Raw genomic sequence first — 17778 nt, 5'->3', positions numbered from 1 at the left:
CTGTGGTTATAAGTTACTAACCTTGGAATATGTTTCTGGCCATGCTGGCAGGGTCTGAATCGAACCCAATGTCCACCTGGCACACTGGCAGGGTCTGAATCAAACCCAATGTCCACCTGGTACACTGACAGGGTCTGAATCAAACCCAATGTCCACCTGGCACACTGGCAGGGTCTGAATCAAACCCAATGTCCATCTGGCACACTGGCAGGGTCTGAATCAAACCCAATGACTACCTGGCACACTGGCAGGGTCTGAATCAAACCCAATGACTACCTGGCACACTGGCAGGGTCTGAATCAAACCCAATGTCCATCTGGTACAATCTGGGCTTATTTGCTGTCTCTTTCCATGAAACATGGACGCCAAAGCGGTACCAGTGTTTTTAATGATGTGGTCGAACTGTTTACCAAGTGGGGAATACTGAAGGAAGCATTGAACGTGTTGGTCTGGAGGGAGGGGAGGTTTGGGCGTGAGGCTGTCATCCTGGGTCATATTTTTACAGTGGTGTAAAGTACTTAAGTAAAAATACTTTAAAGTACCACTTAAGTTGTTTTTGGGGGTATCTGTACTTAACTATTTATATTTTTGACATACTTTTACTTCAATACATTCCTAGAGGAAATATTGTAGTTTTTACTCTATACATCTTCCCTAACAACCAAAAGTACTCATATTTTGCATGCTTAACAGGGCAGGAAAATGGTCCAATTCACACATTATCAAGAGAATATCCCTGGTCATCCTAACTGCCTCTGATCTGGCTGACTCACTAAACTTAAATGCATCGTTTGTAAATTATGTCTTAGTGTTGGAGTGTGCCCCTGGCTATCCGTAAATTGTAAAAACAAGAAAATGGTGCCATCTGGTTTGCTTAATATAATATATCCAGCCATTCCTCTGGGTAACCCCGCTGTCTGAAATGTTCATCCAGACAGTTGGCTTGTTTGTCATAGTCACTCTGTGTACTACAAATCCTGTGTATGCGACTGTATTGGCTGATGGGGAGACTCTTTAGGGGTGAAGGGTAGAAGCTGTCTCCGGGTAACAGGGAATTCCTGTCCGTTCATAATTAGATGCTATATTTTTTATACTGAACTGACATTCCATGCACTATTTTGACATAGTGGAAAACATATTGAATTTATACTGTTTTTCATACTAAGATTGACAAAGATAACTTGCTTTTACACATATGTTAATTGGTTTTGCAAGAGTATGTTAATTGGTTGGTCATTGGGTTAATTTTTTTTGCAGTGTTTTCAAATCAAATCAAGCTTTATTTATACAGCACATTTCAGACATGGATGCAACAAAATGGCTTCACAGGAAAAAAACGAAGATAAACTGAAATATTTCATACACAAACATAAGAGGATTAAAAACAGAAGACTAACAACTGAAAAACTAATGAGCACCCTAAAGAAAAGCCATTAATTCAAATATTAATTGGATGCAAAATCCAACCCAAAATATAAGCTTGTTTTTTTTAGGAGGGGCTCTGAAAGACACTATGAGGGTGTCCACTGAAAGTTGACTAGTAACAACAACTGGGACCTAAGACACCCACCATGAGACCCACTAAATCTGCCCAAGAAGAGGGAAACAAAAGAAAAACCCACACCAAACTTAAAGACAGGAAGCAAACCAAAAAGGTGGTGCAACTAAAGGTGTTGACTCTCCACATCTATCAAGACAACTGGAGCACTGGGCCAGACACTCTTAAATAGAACCTGGACCAGCTCAGGTGAAACACCTTCCCACTAACGAGATGGACAAGCCAGCACAGGTGTATCACATACTGACTAACGAGGTGACACCAATCAGTGCGCCCTACGTGCTAAGGAGCTATACATGCTAAAGTCCAACCTCAAAATATAAATGGAAAAACCAAAGCCTGTAACACCTTCCCCCTTAAGACAACAAATATATCCTGTATTTCTGTTGGAAGTTTGCTCACCACCAACAGAAAACAACTTCCATTTCCCAATAAAATCAACTAAATTGATTCCCTTCTACAATATAAACATGGTGTTTACTGGCTGGCAACAATTAAAAACAAGAAAAAACACATTTCTAAATAATAATATACAATAGTATTATTCTTCTCCTTTTTCTTTCTATCGAATCCTAAAACTCACTAGCTTCTAGAACTGTAGTCCCCTTGGAACAAGCTCAAACAAAACTCAAATCAAATTGTATTAGTCACATGCGCCGAATACAACAGTGAAATGCTTACTTACGAGCCTCTAACCAACAGTGCAGTTTCAATACAGAAAAGAATAAGAGATAAAACTCATCTCCAATATGGAAAAACGTGTCAAAATAAATTGTGATCCATGGTGACGCACTGGTTAAATGCAAATCTTTTTGATTGCAAACCCTTGAGACAATCAGCAACCAAGTTGTCCTTACCACAGACATGTCTGATTTCAAGAGGAAACTCCTGCAATATCCGTAGTAACTTTTCACCTCACTGCGGAGCTTCTCTCTCTTTTCAGGATTCACTAGATAGGCATGTTGTTGGATCGGGGCCCAGTCCCCAATGTCATGCTCTAATACATTTGGTTTGGCACATGTGAGAATGAATCCTGATATTTTAAAAGCAGGGCAACAATGTCAATATAATTGTACCCCAAAACATGTCAGTTTTTTGCATAAATAATTATGATGACTAAATCTTACATGGATTGCACATATGAAATATCAAAACCAAATGTACATTAATATGTATTGGCAATAATTAACTTAATGGTGAGGCATGGAATAATAAAACATGTATCTTTTGTCAGGCTGAATATTTGAAATATGAGGTGATTTGAGACATGCTTCTTCAGTAGTGGAATAAAGACAATTAGCACTTGAATGTTGTCAATAAATACTGGAGTGATGTAAGATTGTTAATAAAATTGATTATAGACCAATTTATTATACTGCATCCATGTGTATAGGCTGCAAGTACGTTGAAATTAAGTTGTTTTAAAGTCATTGAAAAAAAACGACCCAAAACAACATTTTCAACTTTCACATTCAACTAAACCGAACACATATTGGACGTTGGGCATAGCCTTCTTTTCAATGTCTTTCCAATTACATTTTTTACAAGTTTCCAAATCAATAACCAATATGCAGAAACAGTTTGTGATATATTGAAAGCCTAAACATAAAATTTACTATATACATAAACATCTGCCACAATAATCACATTAATTGTATTTTTCTTAAACAAGCACCTTAATAAACTGCACAAGCACCAGAAACGCTGTTGTTTTGACAAGTAGCAATAAATCACTGATATCGATTAGGGGGGAAATCAGGTTGTACGTGCTGTTAAAACTAACAACTAAAGCAAACACATGGAAATGGGAGATATCTGTTACCTCACTGGTTAGAGGACAACCTGCAGAAGACAGTAAGCTACATTTTGGAGCGATGCATTTAAATGTAGGGGTCGCTAAACAAAGGAACGCAACACTTATTTGTCATCACTCATCGATATCATGTTGACATCAATTGTGCAACAGGAGGGAGGTGAGGTTGCACGTCCTGTTAAAACTAACAGCTTAAAAACCACACGGAATTGTACATTCCTGGTTAGAGGCCAATTTGTAGAAAACAGCTAGCTACATTTTGATTCAAGTTGATCACCAACATGGTAAGTGTAACGCAACACTTTTTTTGTTTGTCACTTTCTGTTAAATCATATAAATACTACTCTTTCAATTCCGAGACTGGATTTTCCCCCCCTGGCTAATATCCATATAATGTTGAAATCAATAGAACAGGGGGCAAACATTTAGGGTTCTACATTCTGACATTATTAAAATACTCCTTCTACAATGATAAAACATTCTACATTGTGACATTATTTCATTGATATCATCAAACAACTCCTTCATGTATTTTCTGATGTTTAATCAGAGATCTTTTATCAGAGTAGCTCTTGTCACATTGATTACAGCTATAAGATTTCTCTCCTGTGGGTGATCTGGTGCAGCTTCAAAGTCTGTGATGTTGAAAAGCTTTTCCCACAATCTGAACAATGGTGAAGCTTCTCTACTGTGTGTGTGTTCTCTCATGTACTATCAGGCTGCTTGACTGAGTAAAACTCTTCCCACATTGATTACAGCTATAAGATTTCTCTCCTGTGTGTGTTCTCTGGTGTACAATCAGATTGCCAGATGTAACAAAACACTTCCCACATTGATCACAGCTAAAAGGCTTCTCTCCAGTGTGTGTTCTCTGGTGCACTATCAGGCAGCTTGACAAAGTAAAACTCTTCCCACATTGATCACAGCCATAAGATTTCTCCCCGGTGTGTATTCTCTGGTGTGATTTCAGGTTGCTTTGCTGAGTAAAACTATTCCCACAGTGATCACAGCCAAAAGGTTTCTCTCCTGTGTGAATTCTTTGATGCATTTTAAGGTCTACTGAAGAGTTGAATCTCTTCCCACATTCAGAGCAGCAGTGAGATTTCCCTCCAGTGTGTATTCTCAGGTGAACTTTTAGTGAATCTGATCTTGAGAAACTCTTCCCACAGTCAGAGCAACAGTAAGGTTTCTCTCCCGTGTGATTTCTCAGGTGTATTTTAAGTTCTGATGCAGATTTGCAGCATTTCCCACAGTCAGAGCAGCAGTGAGATTTATCACCTGTGTGAATTCTCTGGTGTAGTTTTAGTGAGTCTGATCTTGAGAAACGTTTCCCACAGTCAGAGCAGTAGTATGGTTTCTCTCCCGTGTGAATTCTCAGGTGTATTTTAAGTTCTGATGAAGATTTGCAACGTTTCCCACAATCAGAGCAGCAGTGAGATTTATCACCTGTGTGAATTCTCTGGTCCAGTTGTAGTGAATCTGATCTTGAGTAACTCTTCCCACAGTCAGAGCAGCAGTGAGTTCTCTTCCCTGTGGATCTCTGCTGGTGTTTCTTGAGATGTTCTAATGTGGAGAGACTCTTCTCTGCCTTGTCAGCATCATGAGGCTCCCCAGAGGATCCAAGATAGTGCCGTCTCTCTCCTGTGTGAACAACAAAGTCAGACAGATGGTTAAAGTCCCACAACAACAGAAATCCACAGTAAAAGGTAATGCCCTGAGCGAACTAGAAGAAAAAGAAACGCACACCTATTAAGGCGAGGTGCTGGCTAGCGGAGTAGAAAACTTGAAAATAAGGGAGAGCCGCACACCCTAGGAGCTCAGATGCAAAAATGTAATGTCCAACGTTTCGACAGCCAAGCTGTCTTCATCAGGGTATAATCACAAACACTGCGAGATGACTCGTTTATATAGTGTCAGAAGACACACAGGTGTCTGTAATCATGGCCAAGTGTGGCCTGATATCATTGGTTAACTCTGAAATATTAAAATGGCATACAAAGAACATACAAAAAAACAAATGGATAGCATACGATCATAGATTCATTTTAGACTACACAAGCTTACAACAATTACAATGGCAAAGTCATAATAATCACAAGAATGGCTTCAGATCATAGTCTACATTGAGACCGAAGGGAGCAAGGGTCTTTAAGTTAAAGATCCAGGCAGCCTCTCGTTTTAACAATAAACTGTCGAGGTCACCCCCTCTCCTAGGGAGGGTGACATGTTCGATGCCAATATAACGCAGAGACGAAATTGAGTGGTTTGCTTCCAAAAAGTGGGCAAGTCAAGTTTTTGCATCTAATGGTGCTACGATGCTCTGAGATACGTACTTTTAATTCACGATTTGTTTTACCAACATAATTTTTACCACAAGGACAAGTTATAAGATAAATAACTGCCTTAGTGGTGCACGTGATAACACCTTTGATTGGGATCGATTGCCCTGAGCGAACCCATTTAGTTGTACAACAATTGATGTCTGTTAAATTATTTGACAATTGTCTTAGTACAGTCAAGTGAGCAACAATAGTCATATTTTGTCTTGTTTTCACATTAGTAGTAACATCGATGATTGTAGGCTAGAAATAAGTTATTCATGTTGTTGAAACACTAAGCAGTGTGCCAGATGACTTTTGGTCTCCAATGTAGGCCCCTTTCTGTGTTTAATAAAATTGCGGCATGAGGGCAATGCCCACACAATCTGGTTGTAGAAACTCCTCCCTGCTAATGAGGAAACCGCTAGTTATGGATGTAGTATATCTGCCTGGAGCAAAAATGGTGAGCAAAGATTTTAGTTTTTTACAATGTATTCTGAATGTGAATGGGGGAAAACTCAGGGGAGTAACCTCCATTTCCAGGTTGCTTATGAGTGCATTTCACACTACTTTGGATTATAATTGTAAGGCTTGTTGGAATGTCCTGCTTAATATAATGTTTGTGTCATCATTGCAAATCAACTGCTTTATACTTAAAAAAAAAAAAAACACTTCAACCAGTAAAATGCTCTTTGGCTAGCTTTTCCATCAGCCTGACAATGAGTGTTTGTAAACTAAGTGTTTGCCAAATTGGCCAATAACGTCACCTAACAACAAATATACCTATGTTGTGATGTTTGTCATTTGACTGGCATTCAGAAAATCATTTCCTGGATCAGCTGATGATAGTTGAACATGTGACTAACAAAACAGCTACAGTATTAAGAATTATGTGTAATTATTGAAGAACCACATTAATGACAGTATCCATTTGGGTGCTGTGAATCAACTTAAGATGACTCTCAGTTAAAACCATTGGAATTAAAAAACTGAAATGATTTAGGATTTCTGTGCCCATGAAAACTGTTTTCCCAGTGTAACATAAAAAGCCACTTAATTTTACATAGAGTGCATTTCAAAAAACAAAAAAAACTGTCCGACAGCAAGATCCAGTATTTAAGTTGAAGTTCATCATATGACAAGCTTAACCTCTATGGGCTAGGTGGGACGCAAGCGTCCCACCTGTGGTGCACTCCATCAACAGCAGGTGCATTTCAAGAGCGGCAAATTTGAATCCAAATAAATGTCAAAATTCAAATTTTTCAAACATACAACTATTTTACACCCTTTGAAAGATAAACATCTCCTTAATCTAACCACGTTTTACGATTTCAAAAAGGTTTTACGGCGAAAGCATAAATTTAGAGTATGTTAGGACAGTACATTTACAAGAGTTGTGTGTAATGTTTTGTCAATTCAAAGACAGGGTCACCAAAACCATAAAACCAGCTAAAATGATGCACTAACCTTTTACAATCTCCATCAGATGACACTCCTAGGACATTATGTTAGACAATGCATGCATTTTTAGTTCTATCAAGTTCATATTTATATCCAAAAACAGCGTTTTACTATGGCATTGATGTTGAGGAAATCGTTTCCCTCCAATAACCGGCAGTCAAGTCAGTATCACAAATTAAATAATTAAAATTAGAAAACATTGGTAAAATATTATATTGTCATTTAAAGAATTATAGATTTACATCTCTTGAACGCAATCAACTTGCCAGATTTAAAAATAACCTTACTGGGAAATCACACTTTGCAATAATCTGAGCACTGCGCCCAGAAAAATACGCGTTGCGTCCCACCTAGCCCATAGAGGTTAATCATCCTTGCGATGTATCTACAACTTGTTTGGAGTCCACCTGTGGTAAATTCAATTGATTGGATATGATTTGGAAGGCACACACCTGTCTATATATGGTCCCACAGTTGACAGTGCATGTCAGAGAAAAAAACAAGCCATGAGGTCGAAGGAACTGTCCGTAGAGCTCCAAAACAAGATTGTGTTGAGGCAAAGATCTGGGGAAGGGTACCAAAAAAAATTCTGCAGCATTGAAGGTCCCCAAGAACACAGTGGCCTCCATCATTCTTAAATGGAATACTCTTCCTAGAGCTGGTCACCCGGCCAAACTTAGCGATTGGGGGAGAAGGGCCTTGGTCAGGGAGGTGACCAAAAACCAGAGCTCCAGAGTTCCTCTGTGGAGATGGGAGAACCTTCCAGAAGGACAATCATCTCTGCAGTACTCCACCAATCAGACATTTATGGTAGAGTGGCCAGATGGAAACCACTCCTCAGTAAAAGGCACATGACAGCCTACTTGGAGTTTGACAAAAGGCACCTTAAGGACTCTAAGACCATGAGAAACAAGATTCTCTGATTTAACTCTGGCCTGAATGCCAAGAGTTACGTCTGGAGGAAACCTGGCACCATCTCTACCGTGAAGCATGGTGGTGGCAGCATCATGCTGTGGGGATGTTTTTCAGCAGCAGGGACTGGGAGACTAGTCAGGATTGAGGGAAATATTAACGGAGCAAAGTGCAGAGAGATCCTTGATGAAAGACCAGCTCCAGAGCGCTCAGGACCTCAGACTTGGACAAAGGTTCACCGTCCAACAGGACAACGACCTTAAGCACACAGCCAAGACAACATAGGAGTGGCTTCGGGACAAGTCTCTGAATGTCCTTGAGTGGCCCAGCCAGAGGCCGGACTTGAGCCCGATCTAACATCTCTGGAGAGACCTGAAAATAGCTGTGCAGTGATGTTCCCCATCCAACCTGACAGAGCTTGAGAGGATCTGCAGAGAAGGATGGGAGAAACTCCCCAAATGCAAGTGTGCCAAATAAATTTGCTAAATGAAAGGGGGGAAAAAATAATTTAATCAATTTTAGAATAAGGCTTTAACGTAACAAAATGTAGAAAAAGTGAAGTGGTCTAAATACTTCCCGAATGCACTGTATACAGCAACAGCTCCCCCATAAGCATTCCTGTCTTTTCTGTAGATGTTATATCCCTGTATTGCTACTGCTGTATCAAAGGAATTATCTCAGGGAGTTTCAGAGATGAACAGTACAGTGCATTCCAAATTCGATGGGCAGGCAAGTAAACAAAAACGTTTTGAAATAAAAACTATTCCAGAAAATGTCAAAGTGTATATAACGCCCGTCCAAGAGACTGTCGAGCAATCACGTTCACATTGTCATGCTGTGACACGCAGTTCCTAAACTAATCCTCAAGAAAATCCCTTTTTAAAGTCAGGGAATGAGTCGAGAAACATGCCTATTTTCCTTGAAAGTACGTAATGTCACGATTGCAAAGCTATACGATATTACAGCGAACAAGTTAATTATCTCACATCTCTGAAAATATTTGTAATGTTGTGCTTCTTGATCACAGAGGGTAATTCATGCCAATGTTATTTTCTTTAAGATGTTAATACCAATCTAAATGAGTTTCCAATATCCTCATTTCTTAAAGTATACTGCTAAAAAAAATAAAGGGAACACTTAAACAATACATCCTAGATCTGAATGAAAGAAATAATCTTATTAAATACTTTTTTCTTTACATAGTTGAATGTGCTGACAACAAAATCACACAAAAATAATCAATGGAAATCCAATTTATCAACCCATGGAGGTCTGGATTTGGAGTCACACTCAAAATTAAAGTGGAAAACCACACTACAGGCTGATCCAACTTTGATGTAATGTCCTTAAAACAAGTCAAAATGAGGCTCAGTAGTGTGTGTGGCCTCCACGTGCCTGTATGACCTCCCTACAACGCCTGGGCATGCTCCTGATGAGGTGGCGGATGGTCTCCTGATGGATCTCCTCCCAGACCTGGACTAAAGCATCCGCCAACTCCTGGGCAGTCTGTGGTGCAACGTGGCGTTGGTGGATGGAGCGAGACATGATGTCCCAGATGTGCTGAATTGGATTCAGGTCTGGGGAACGGGCGGGCCAGTCCATAGCATCAATGCCTTCCTCTTGCAGGAACTGCTGACACACTCCAGCCACATGAGGTCTAGCATTGTCTTGCATTAGGAGGAACCCAGGGCCAACCGCACCAGCATATGGTCTCACAAGGGGTCTGAGGATCTCATCTCGGTACCTAATGGCAGTCAGGCTACCTCTGGCGAGCACATGGAGCGCTGTGCGGCCCCCCAAAGAAATGCCACCCCATGACTGACCCACCGCCAAACCGGTCATGCTGGAGGATGTTGCAGGCAGCAGAACGTTCTCCACGGCGTTTCCAGACTCTGTCACGTCTGTCACATGTGCTCAGTGTGAACCTGCTTTCATCTGTGAAGAGCACAGGGCGCCAGTGGCGAATTTGCCAATCTTGGTGTTCTCTGGCAAATGCCAAACGTCCTGCACGGTGTTGGGCTGTAAGCACAACCCCCACCTGTGGACGTCGGGCCCTCATACCACCCTCATGGAGTCTGTTTCTGACCGTTTGAGCAGACACATGCACATTTGTGGCCTGCTGGAGGTCATTTTGCAGGGCTCTGGCAGTGCTCCTCCTGCTCATCCTTGCACAAAGGCGGAGGTAGCGGTCCTGCTGCTGGGTTGTTGCCCTCCTACGGCCTCCTCCACGTCTCCTGATGTACTGGCCTGTCTCCTGGTAGCGCCTCCATGCTCCGGACACTACGCTGACAGACACAGCAAACCTTCTTGCCACAGCTCGCATTGATGTGCCATCCTGGATGAGCTGCACTACCTGAGCCACTTGTGTGGGTTGTAGACTCCGTCTCATGCTACCACTAGAGTGAAAGCACCGCCAGCATTCAAAAGTGACCAAAACATCAGCCAGGAAGCATAGGAACTGAGAAGTGGTCTGTGGTCCCCACCTGCAGAACCACTCCTTTATTGGGGGTGTCTTGCTAATTGCCTATAATTTCCACCTGTTGTCTATTCCATTTGCACAACAGCATGTGACATTTATTGTCAATCAGTGTTGCTTCCTAAGTGGACAGTTTGATTTCACAGAAGTGTGATTGACTTGGCGTTACATTGTGTTGTTTAAGTGTTCCCTTTATTTCTTTGATAGCAAACGATAGTGATACACAAGCTAGGTCTATTTGAAACATTGCAAAATAAAAAGTTATAATTTATTTTATTTATTTATTTCACCTTTATTTAACCAGGTAGGCAAGTTGAGAACAAGTTCTCATTTACAATTGCGACCTGGCCAAGATAAAGCAAAGCAGTTCGACAACATACAAAAACACAGAGTTACACATGGAGTAAAACAACATACAATCAATGATACAGTAGACAAAAATAAGACTATGTACAATGTGAGCAAATGATGTGAGATAAGGGAGGTAAAGGCAAAAAAAGGCCATGGTGGCAAAGTAAATAAAGTATAGCAAGTAAAACACTGGAATGGTAGATTTATAATTTGAAGAAAGTTCAAAGTTAAAATATAAATAATATGGTGCAAAGGAGCAAAATAATAAATTAAATAAATAAATACAGTAGGGGAAGAGGTAGTAGTTTGGGCTAAATTATAGATGGGCTATGTACAGGTGCAGTGATCTGGGAGCTGCTCTGATAGCTGGTGCTTAAAGCTAGTGAGGGAGATAAGTGTTTCCAGTTTCAGAGATTTTTGTAGTTCGTTCCAGTCATTGGCAGCAGAGAACTGGAAGGAGAGACGACCAAAGGAGGAGTTGGCTTTAGGGGTGACCAGAGAGATATACCTGCTGGAGCGCATGCTACATGTGGGTGCTGCTATGGTGACCAGTGAGAGGAGATAAGGGGGGACTTTACCTAGCAGGGTCTTGTAGATGACCTGGAGCCAATGTGTTTGGCGACGATTATGAAGCGAAGGCCAGACAACGAGAGCGTACAGGTCGCAGTGGTGTGTAGTATATGGGGCATTGGTGACAAACGGATGGCACTGTGATAGACTGCATCCAGCTTGTTGAGTAGGGTATTGGAGGCTATTTTGTAAATGACATCGCCGAAGTCGAGGATTGGTAGGATGGTCAGTTTTACGAGGGTATGTTTGGCAGCATGAGTGAAGGATGCTTTGTTGCGAAATAGGAAGCCAATTCTAGATTTAACTTTGGATTGGAGATGATTGATGTGAGTCTGGAAGGAGAGTTTACAGTCTAACCAGACACCTAGGTATTTGTAGTTGTCCACAAATTCTAAGTCAGAACCGTCCAGTGAAGTGATGCTGGGCAGGCGGGCAGGTGCAGGCAGCGATCGGTTGAAGAGCATGCATTTAGTTTTACTTGTATTTAGGAGCAGTTGGAGACCACGGAAGGAGAGTTGTATGGCATTGAAGCTCGTCTGGAGGGTTGTTAACACAGTGTCCAAAGAAGGGCCAGAAGTATACAGAATGGTGTCGTCTGCGTAGAGGTGGATAAGAGATTGACCAGCAGCAAGAGCGACATCATTGATGTATACAGAGAAAAGAGTTGGCCCGAGAATTGAACCCTGTGGTACCCCCATAGAGACTGCCAGAGGTCCGGACAGCAGGCCCTCCGATTTGACACACTGAACTCTATCAGAGAAGTTGTTGGTGAACCAGGCGACGCAATCGTTTGAGAAACCAAGGCTACTGAGTCTGCCGATGAGGATGTGGTGATTAACAGAGTCAAGAAGTATCAGAGCCGAAATCAGATTGCATGCGGGTGCGGTGGGATTCGAAATGGTCGGTAATCTGTTTGTTGACTTGGCTTTCGAAGACCTTAGAAAGGCAGGGTAGGATGGATATAGGTCTGTAGCAATTTGGGTCAAGAGTGTCACCTCCTTTGAAGAGGGGGATGACAGCAGCTGCTTTCCAATCTATGGGAATCTCAGACGACACGAAAGAGAGGTTGAATAGGCTAGTAATAGGGGTTGCAATAATTTCGGCAGATAATTTTAGAAAGAAAGGGTCCAGATTGTCAAGCCCAGCTGATTTGTAGGGGTCCAGATTTTGCAGCTCTTTCAGAACATCAGCTGAATGGATTTGGGAGAAGGAGAAATGGGGGAGGCTTGGGCGAGTAGCTGTGGGGGGTGCAGTGCTGTTGAATGCAGTAGGGGTAGTTAGGTGGAAAGCATGGCCAGCCGTAGAAAAATGCTTATTGAAATTCTCAATTATAGTGGGCTTATCGGTGGTGACAGAGTTTCCTATCCTCAGTGCAGTGGGCAGTTGGGAGGAGGTGTTCTTATTCTCCATGGACTTTACAATGTCCCAGAACTTTTTAGAGTTGGAGTTGCAGGAAGCAAATTTCTGTTTGAAAAAGCTAGCCTTGGCGTTTCTAACTGCATGTGTGTATTGGTTTCTAACTTCTCTGAAAAGTTGCATATCGCGGGGGCAGTTCGATGCTAATGCAGAACGCCACAGGATATTTTTGTGTTGGTTAAGGGCAGTCAGGTCTGGGGAGAACCAAGGGCTATATCTGTTCCTGGTTCTAAATTTCTTGAAAGGGGCATGCTTATTTAAGATGGTGAGGAAGGCATTTAAAAAAATAACCAGGCATCCTCTACTGACGGGATGAGGTCAATATCCTTCCAGGATACCAGGGCCAGGTCAATTAGAAAGGCTTGCTCGTTTGAAATGTTTCAGGGAGCGTTTGACAGTGATGAGTGGAGGTCGTTTGACCGCTGAACCATTACGGGTGCAGGCAATGAGGCAGTGATCGCTGAGATCTTGGTTGAAAACAGCAGAGGTGTATTTAGAGGGCACGTTGGTTAGGATGATATCTATGAGGGTGCCAGTGTTTGCGGCTTTGGGGTTGTACCTGGTGGGTTCATTAATAATTTGTGTGAGATTGAGGGCATCAAGCTTGGATTGTAGGATGGCTGGGGTGTTAAGCATGTCCCAGTTTAGGTCACCTAGTAGCACGAGCTCTGAAGATAGATGGGGGGCAATCAGTTCACATATGGTGTCCAGAGCACAGCTAGGGGCCGAGGGGGGTCTATAGCAGGCGGCGACGGTGAGAGACTTGTTTTTGGAGAGGTGGATTTTTAAAAGTAGAAGTTCAAATAATAATAAAAAGTAACACAATGAGAATAACAATGACAAGGCTATATACAGGAAGCATCGGTACCGAGTCAATGTGCAGGGGTACAGGCTAGTTGAGGTAATCTGTAAATGAAGGTGGGGGCGTAGTGACAATGCATAGGTAACAAACAACCAGCGAGTAGCAGCAGTGTACAAAAGGGAGGGGGGGGGTTGGGGGGTCAATGTAAATTGTCCGGTGGCGATTTTATGAATTGTTTAGCAGTCTTATGGCTTGGCGGTAGAAGCTGTTGAGGAGGCTTTTGGTCCTAGACTTGGCGCTCCGGTACTGCTTGCCGTGCGGTAGCAGAGAAAACAGTCTATGACTTGGGTGACTGGAGTCTCTGACAATTTTGTGGGCTTTCCTCTGACACAGCCTATTATATAGGTCCTGGATGGCAGGAAGCTTGGCCACAGTGATGTACTGGGCCGTTCGCACTACCCTCTGTAGCGCCTGCCGAGCAGTTGCCATACCAGGCGGTGATGCAACTGGTCAGGATGCTCTCGATGTTGCAGCTGTATTACCTTTTGAGGATCTGGGGACCCATGCCAAATCTTTTCAGTCTCCTGAGGGGGAAAATGTTTTCTTGTGCCCACTTCACGACTGTCTTGGTATATAGCCACGTGGGTGATTAAAAGATGAACTGAGGTTCACACTCTAGTCCAGTTGATGGTGGTAATGCACCTTAAAGTTGGTTGCCAACCGCCATATAAAGTCCAAAGAAGAAAAAGAAGCCTGAAGGAAGCAGAAATGACGAGCAACGAATTTGGTTTACTGTTTGGGGCGTCGCGACTGGTTACCTATTTTGATGTGATATGAAAGTATTGTGTGAAATTATTTTGAAGTGATATTTAAGTATTGTGTGAAATTTTGTTCGATGTGATATGAAAGTACAGCGATTTATGTTTCTAGAAACGTATCGCAATTGAGATTCAATTCACATTTAGGTGGAATATTTGACTATTTTAGCTGCCAGAGCCAGTCTACCTCTGAAAATAACATACAGTCCTTGGACCTTGAGGAGTAACGGGGGCAGCAATCAGCAGTAGAAACAATAACAAAGCATTCTCCCTGCCCGTTTCGGTAAAAAGCTGAGAGATGGGGCTGGAGAAATGCAACCATCCATGATATCAACATTATAGTTTTAACCATGTTTTGAGGATATACAGTGTTTGTTTATATTTACTGACAAACATTAGAGTAAAAAAAAGCGTATATTTTGGGTTCTGATGGGGTACGACAGATGAACTAAGCTCATGAGGCATTTATAAGTGAATTCTTAAAGAAACAATGAGTACATATCATTAATGAATGAGTCCCAAAATGGATGTAACAACTGCTGATTGCCCCTTTAAGAGTACATCTTGGGCTAAGCTAATAGGAGATATTGAGGACTACAGTATTTCAGGCATTGTCATTGGATGCATTTGATCAATTCTTAACGTTTTGTTGATGGTCCACTCCTGATGTTCTACACGTTACAGTGTAGCTTCAGCCATTCCCACAGAACAACATTAAAGTGTAGAACCCCTTTACTGCGTATTGGTTAAACGACTGCAGAGACGGTACTTACTGGTGTTAAACAGATCTCCAACCTCCTCTTCTTCCTTCAATGTGACAGTAATCTCCCCCTCCTCCTCTTTCACTCCAAAAACTGCATCCTCCTCTCCTTTTACTGTAACATCCTCCTCCTCTTTCACTCTGAACGCGTCTTCCTCTTCTTTCATGGTAACAGCCTGACCCTCTACTTGTTGTTATATTGTAACATCTTCCTCTTCCTCCTCCTCTTTGACGAGAGCTTCTTTCTCCGTCCAGCAGACCTCCTCTTCTTTAGCAGGAGGAGAGTAGCTTAGTGAACTCATGGTCGGGGATGTTCGCTAGATAGCTTAGAACTAGGCTAGTCGCTAATGCTAACTTAGCAAACCAGCTAGCTGACAAACAACGTAAATATATAATTAAATGGGCCAACATGTACATACGACAGAAGTGTGTTTAATACACAGGGCCTAATATACACCAAAACAGTGTAAAGAACGTGAATGTTGTAGCTATGTTTGCTAGAAAGCTACCGAGGTGTCTGACTAGCTGTGTTGTTGTTGAAGGAGCGTCCCGTCCACTAGGTTATACGTCACACTGGCAGCATCGCCTGAACCTAAAAGACGCACATCGCCATCTGTTGAATGGAGTGGGCAACGCAGTTGAGGAACCAAACGTTTATTTTTCATTTATTTCATAAAAGTTGATTATTGTATTAAGTCGTTCAAAGAGAAGCATGTGTTGATTGATTCGTGTGTAATGAGTTAGAATTTAAAACAAACTTTACACCCAGTACACATTTGCATTGAACCATACTTCTGACATGGATCATTTTGACCCCAGAGGCATATCTTTTATCATCGCCAAAATGGGGTTTATTCAATGCTTCCAAATGTTCATGACTTTCTCAATCAACTTGTTCTTAATAAATCTAAATATGGTTTAGTGTTTCCTTTGGAGTCATTTTGACCCCAGCCAAAAGCACCTTTGATAAATAGGACGTTTATTTCAAATCAAAATCAAATCACATTTTATTGGTCACATACACGTGTTCAGCAGGTGTTATTGCGGGTGTAGCAAAATGCTTGTGTTTCTAGCTCTGACAGTGCAGTAATATTTAACAAGTAATATTTAACAATTTCACAACATATACCCAATACACACAAATCTAAGTATTTGAATCTAGGTTTCTCTGTAGACATGATCCATTCCACCAGAGGGTGGAGGGGCTCCTGTATCAGTGGTTTTGACCAGATAGACACCTGCAGACACACAGTATAGTGCTTCCCATGTACTCTTCTAAGATTGGACTTTTCTATATCACGTGACTGTGTACAAAACTGCCAATGGTAGAAAACTCTGCCAGAGGTAGAAAACTCTGCCAGTGGTATACAGTGCATTCGTTAAGTATTCAGACCCCTTCACCTTTTCCACATGTTGTTACGTTACAGCCTTATTCTAAAATTGAATAATTTCTCCCCCTCATCAATCACACAATAGCCCATAATGACAAACCAAAAACTTTTTTTTTTACATTTTTGCAAATGTATTGAAGTATTCAGACCCTTTGCTATGAGACTCAAAATTGAGCTCAGATGCAACCTGATGATTCCATCGATCATACTTAAGGTGTTTCTACAACTTGATTGGAGTCTACTTGTGGTAAATTCACTTGATTAGTCATGATTTGGAAAGGCACACACCTGTCTATATAAAGTCCCACAGTTTAGAGTGCATGTCAGTGCAAAAACCAAGCCATGAGGTCAAAGGAATTATCCGTAAAGCTCTGTGACAGGATTGTGTCGAGGCACAGATCTGGGGAAGGGTACCAAAAAATGTCTTCAGCATTGAAGGTCCCCAAGAACACAGTGGCCTCCATCATTCTTAAGTGGAAGAAGTTTGGAACCACCAAGACTCGTCCTAGAGCTGGCAGCCCGGCCAAACTGCTAAATCAGGGGAGAAGGGCCTTGGTCAAGGAGGTGAACAAAAACCCGATGTTCACTCTGACAGAGCTCCAGAATTCCTCTGTGGAGATGGGAGAACCTTCCTGAAGGACGACCATCTCTGCAGCACTCCACCAATCAGGACTTAATGTAGCAATGATTAAATTGTCAACATTTATTTCAATGGGCAATTCAGTGAACTGTTCTGTGAAATGTGTCGGCTAGAGATGACATGCAGGAGCTTGCAGGGATTTGTAGTCTTGCATGTTGTCTACTTTGATGCTAACTAGCATTTTAGAATCCAAGAGTAAAGAGACACAAATATATTGATAAAGTATTTGTATTTATTATGGATCCCCATTAGATCCTGCCACGGCAGCAGCTACTATTCCTGGGGTTTATTATGGATTGGTTCCTGCCAAGGCTGCAGCTACTCTTCCTGGGATTTATTATGGATCCCCATTAGTTCCTGCCAAGACAGCAGCTACTCTTCCTGGGGTTTATTATGGATCCCCATGGGTTATGGTGGGTTATGAATTAACAGGTATAAATCATGGGTTATGAACTAACAGGTATAAATGATGGGTTATGAATTAACAGGTAG

At 41.8% G+C, this 17778-nt stretch overlaps 2 protein-coding genes across 2 annotated transcripts in view; both read right to left on the bottom strand.

The window, feature by feature from the left end:
- Positions 1 to 17778, bottom strand: part of LOC106591322 (zinc finger protein 271) — a 518091-nt gene that overhangs the window by 297979 nt on the left and 202334 nt on the right. The gene's annotated exons all lie outside the window — the stretch shown is intronic.
- Positions 1727 to 15691, bottom strand: LOC123730783 (gastrula zinc finger protein XlCGF17.1-like). Its single transcript, XM_045708729.1, has 2 exons — positions 15269 to 15691; positions 1727 to 5012 (listed from the first exon to the last, which is right to left on the bottom strand). Exons 1-2 carry the CDS (start codon positions 15420 to 15422, stop codon positions 4057 to 4059), a joined length of 1110 nt encoding a protein of 369 aa, XP_045564685.1. The 5' UTR covers positions 15423 to 15691; the 3' UTR covers positions 1727 to 4056.

Source organism: Salmo salar, chromosome ssa02, assembly GCF_905237065.1.
Source record: "Salmo salar chromosome ssa02, Ssal_v3.1, whole genome shotgun sequence".
Lineage (NCBI taxonomy): Eukaryota > Metazoa > Chordata > Actinopteri > Salmoniformes > Salmonidae > Salmo > Salmo salar.
This window is presented reverse-complemented; position numbering and strand designations above follow the sequence as displayed.

Bases quoted from the DNA above. Each gene is read 5' to 3' on its own strand.
- LOC123730783 (XM_045708729.1), bottom strand. From the start codon at position 15,422: ATGAAAGAAGAGGAAGACGCGTTCAGAGTGAAAGAGGAGGAGGATGTT. The intron at 5,013-15,268 runs GTAAGTACCGTC...TTGTTCACACAG, and splicing joins TGGAGATCTGTTTAACACCA to GAGAGAGACGGCACTATCTT.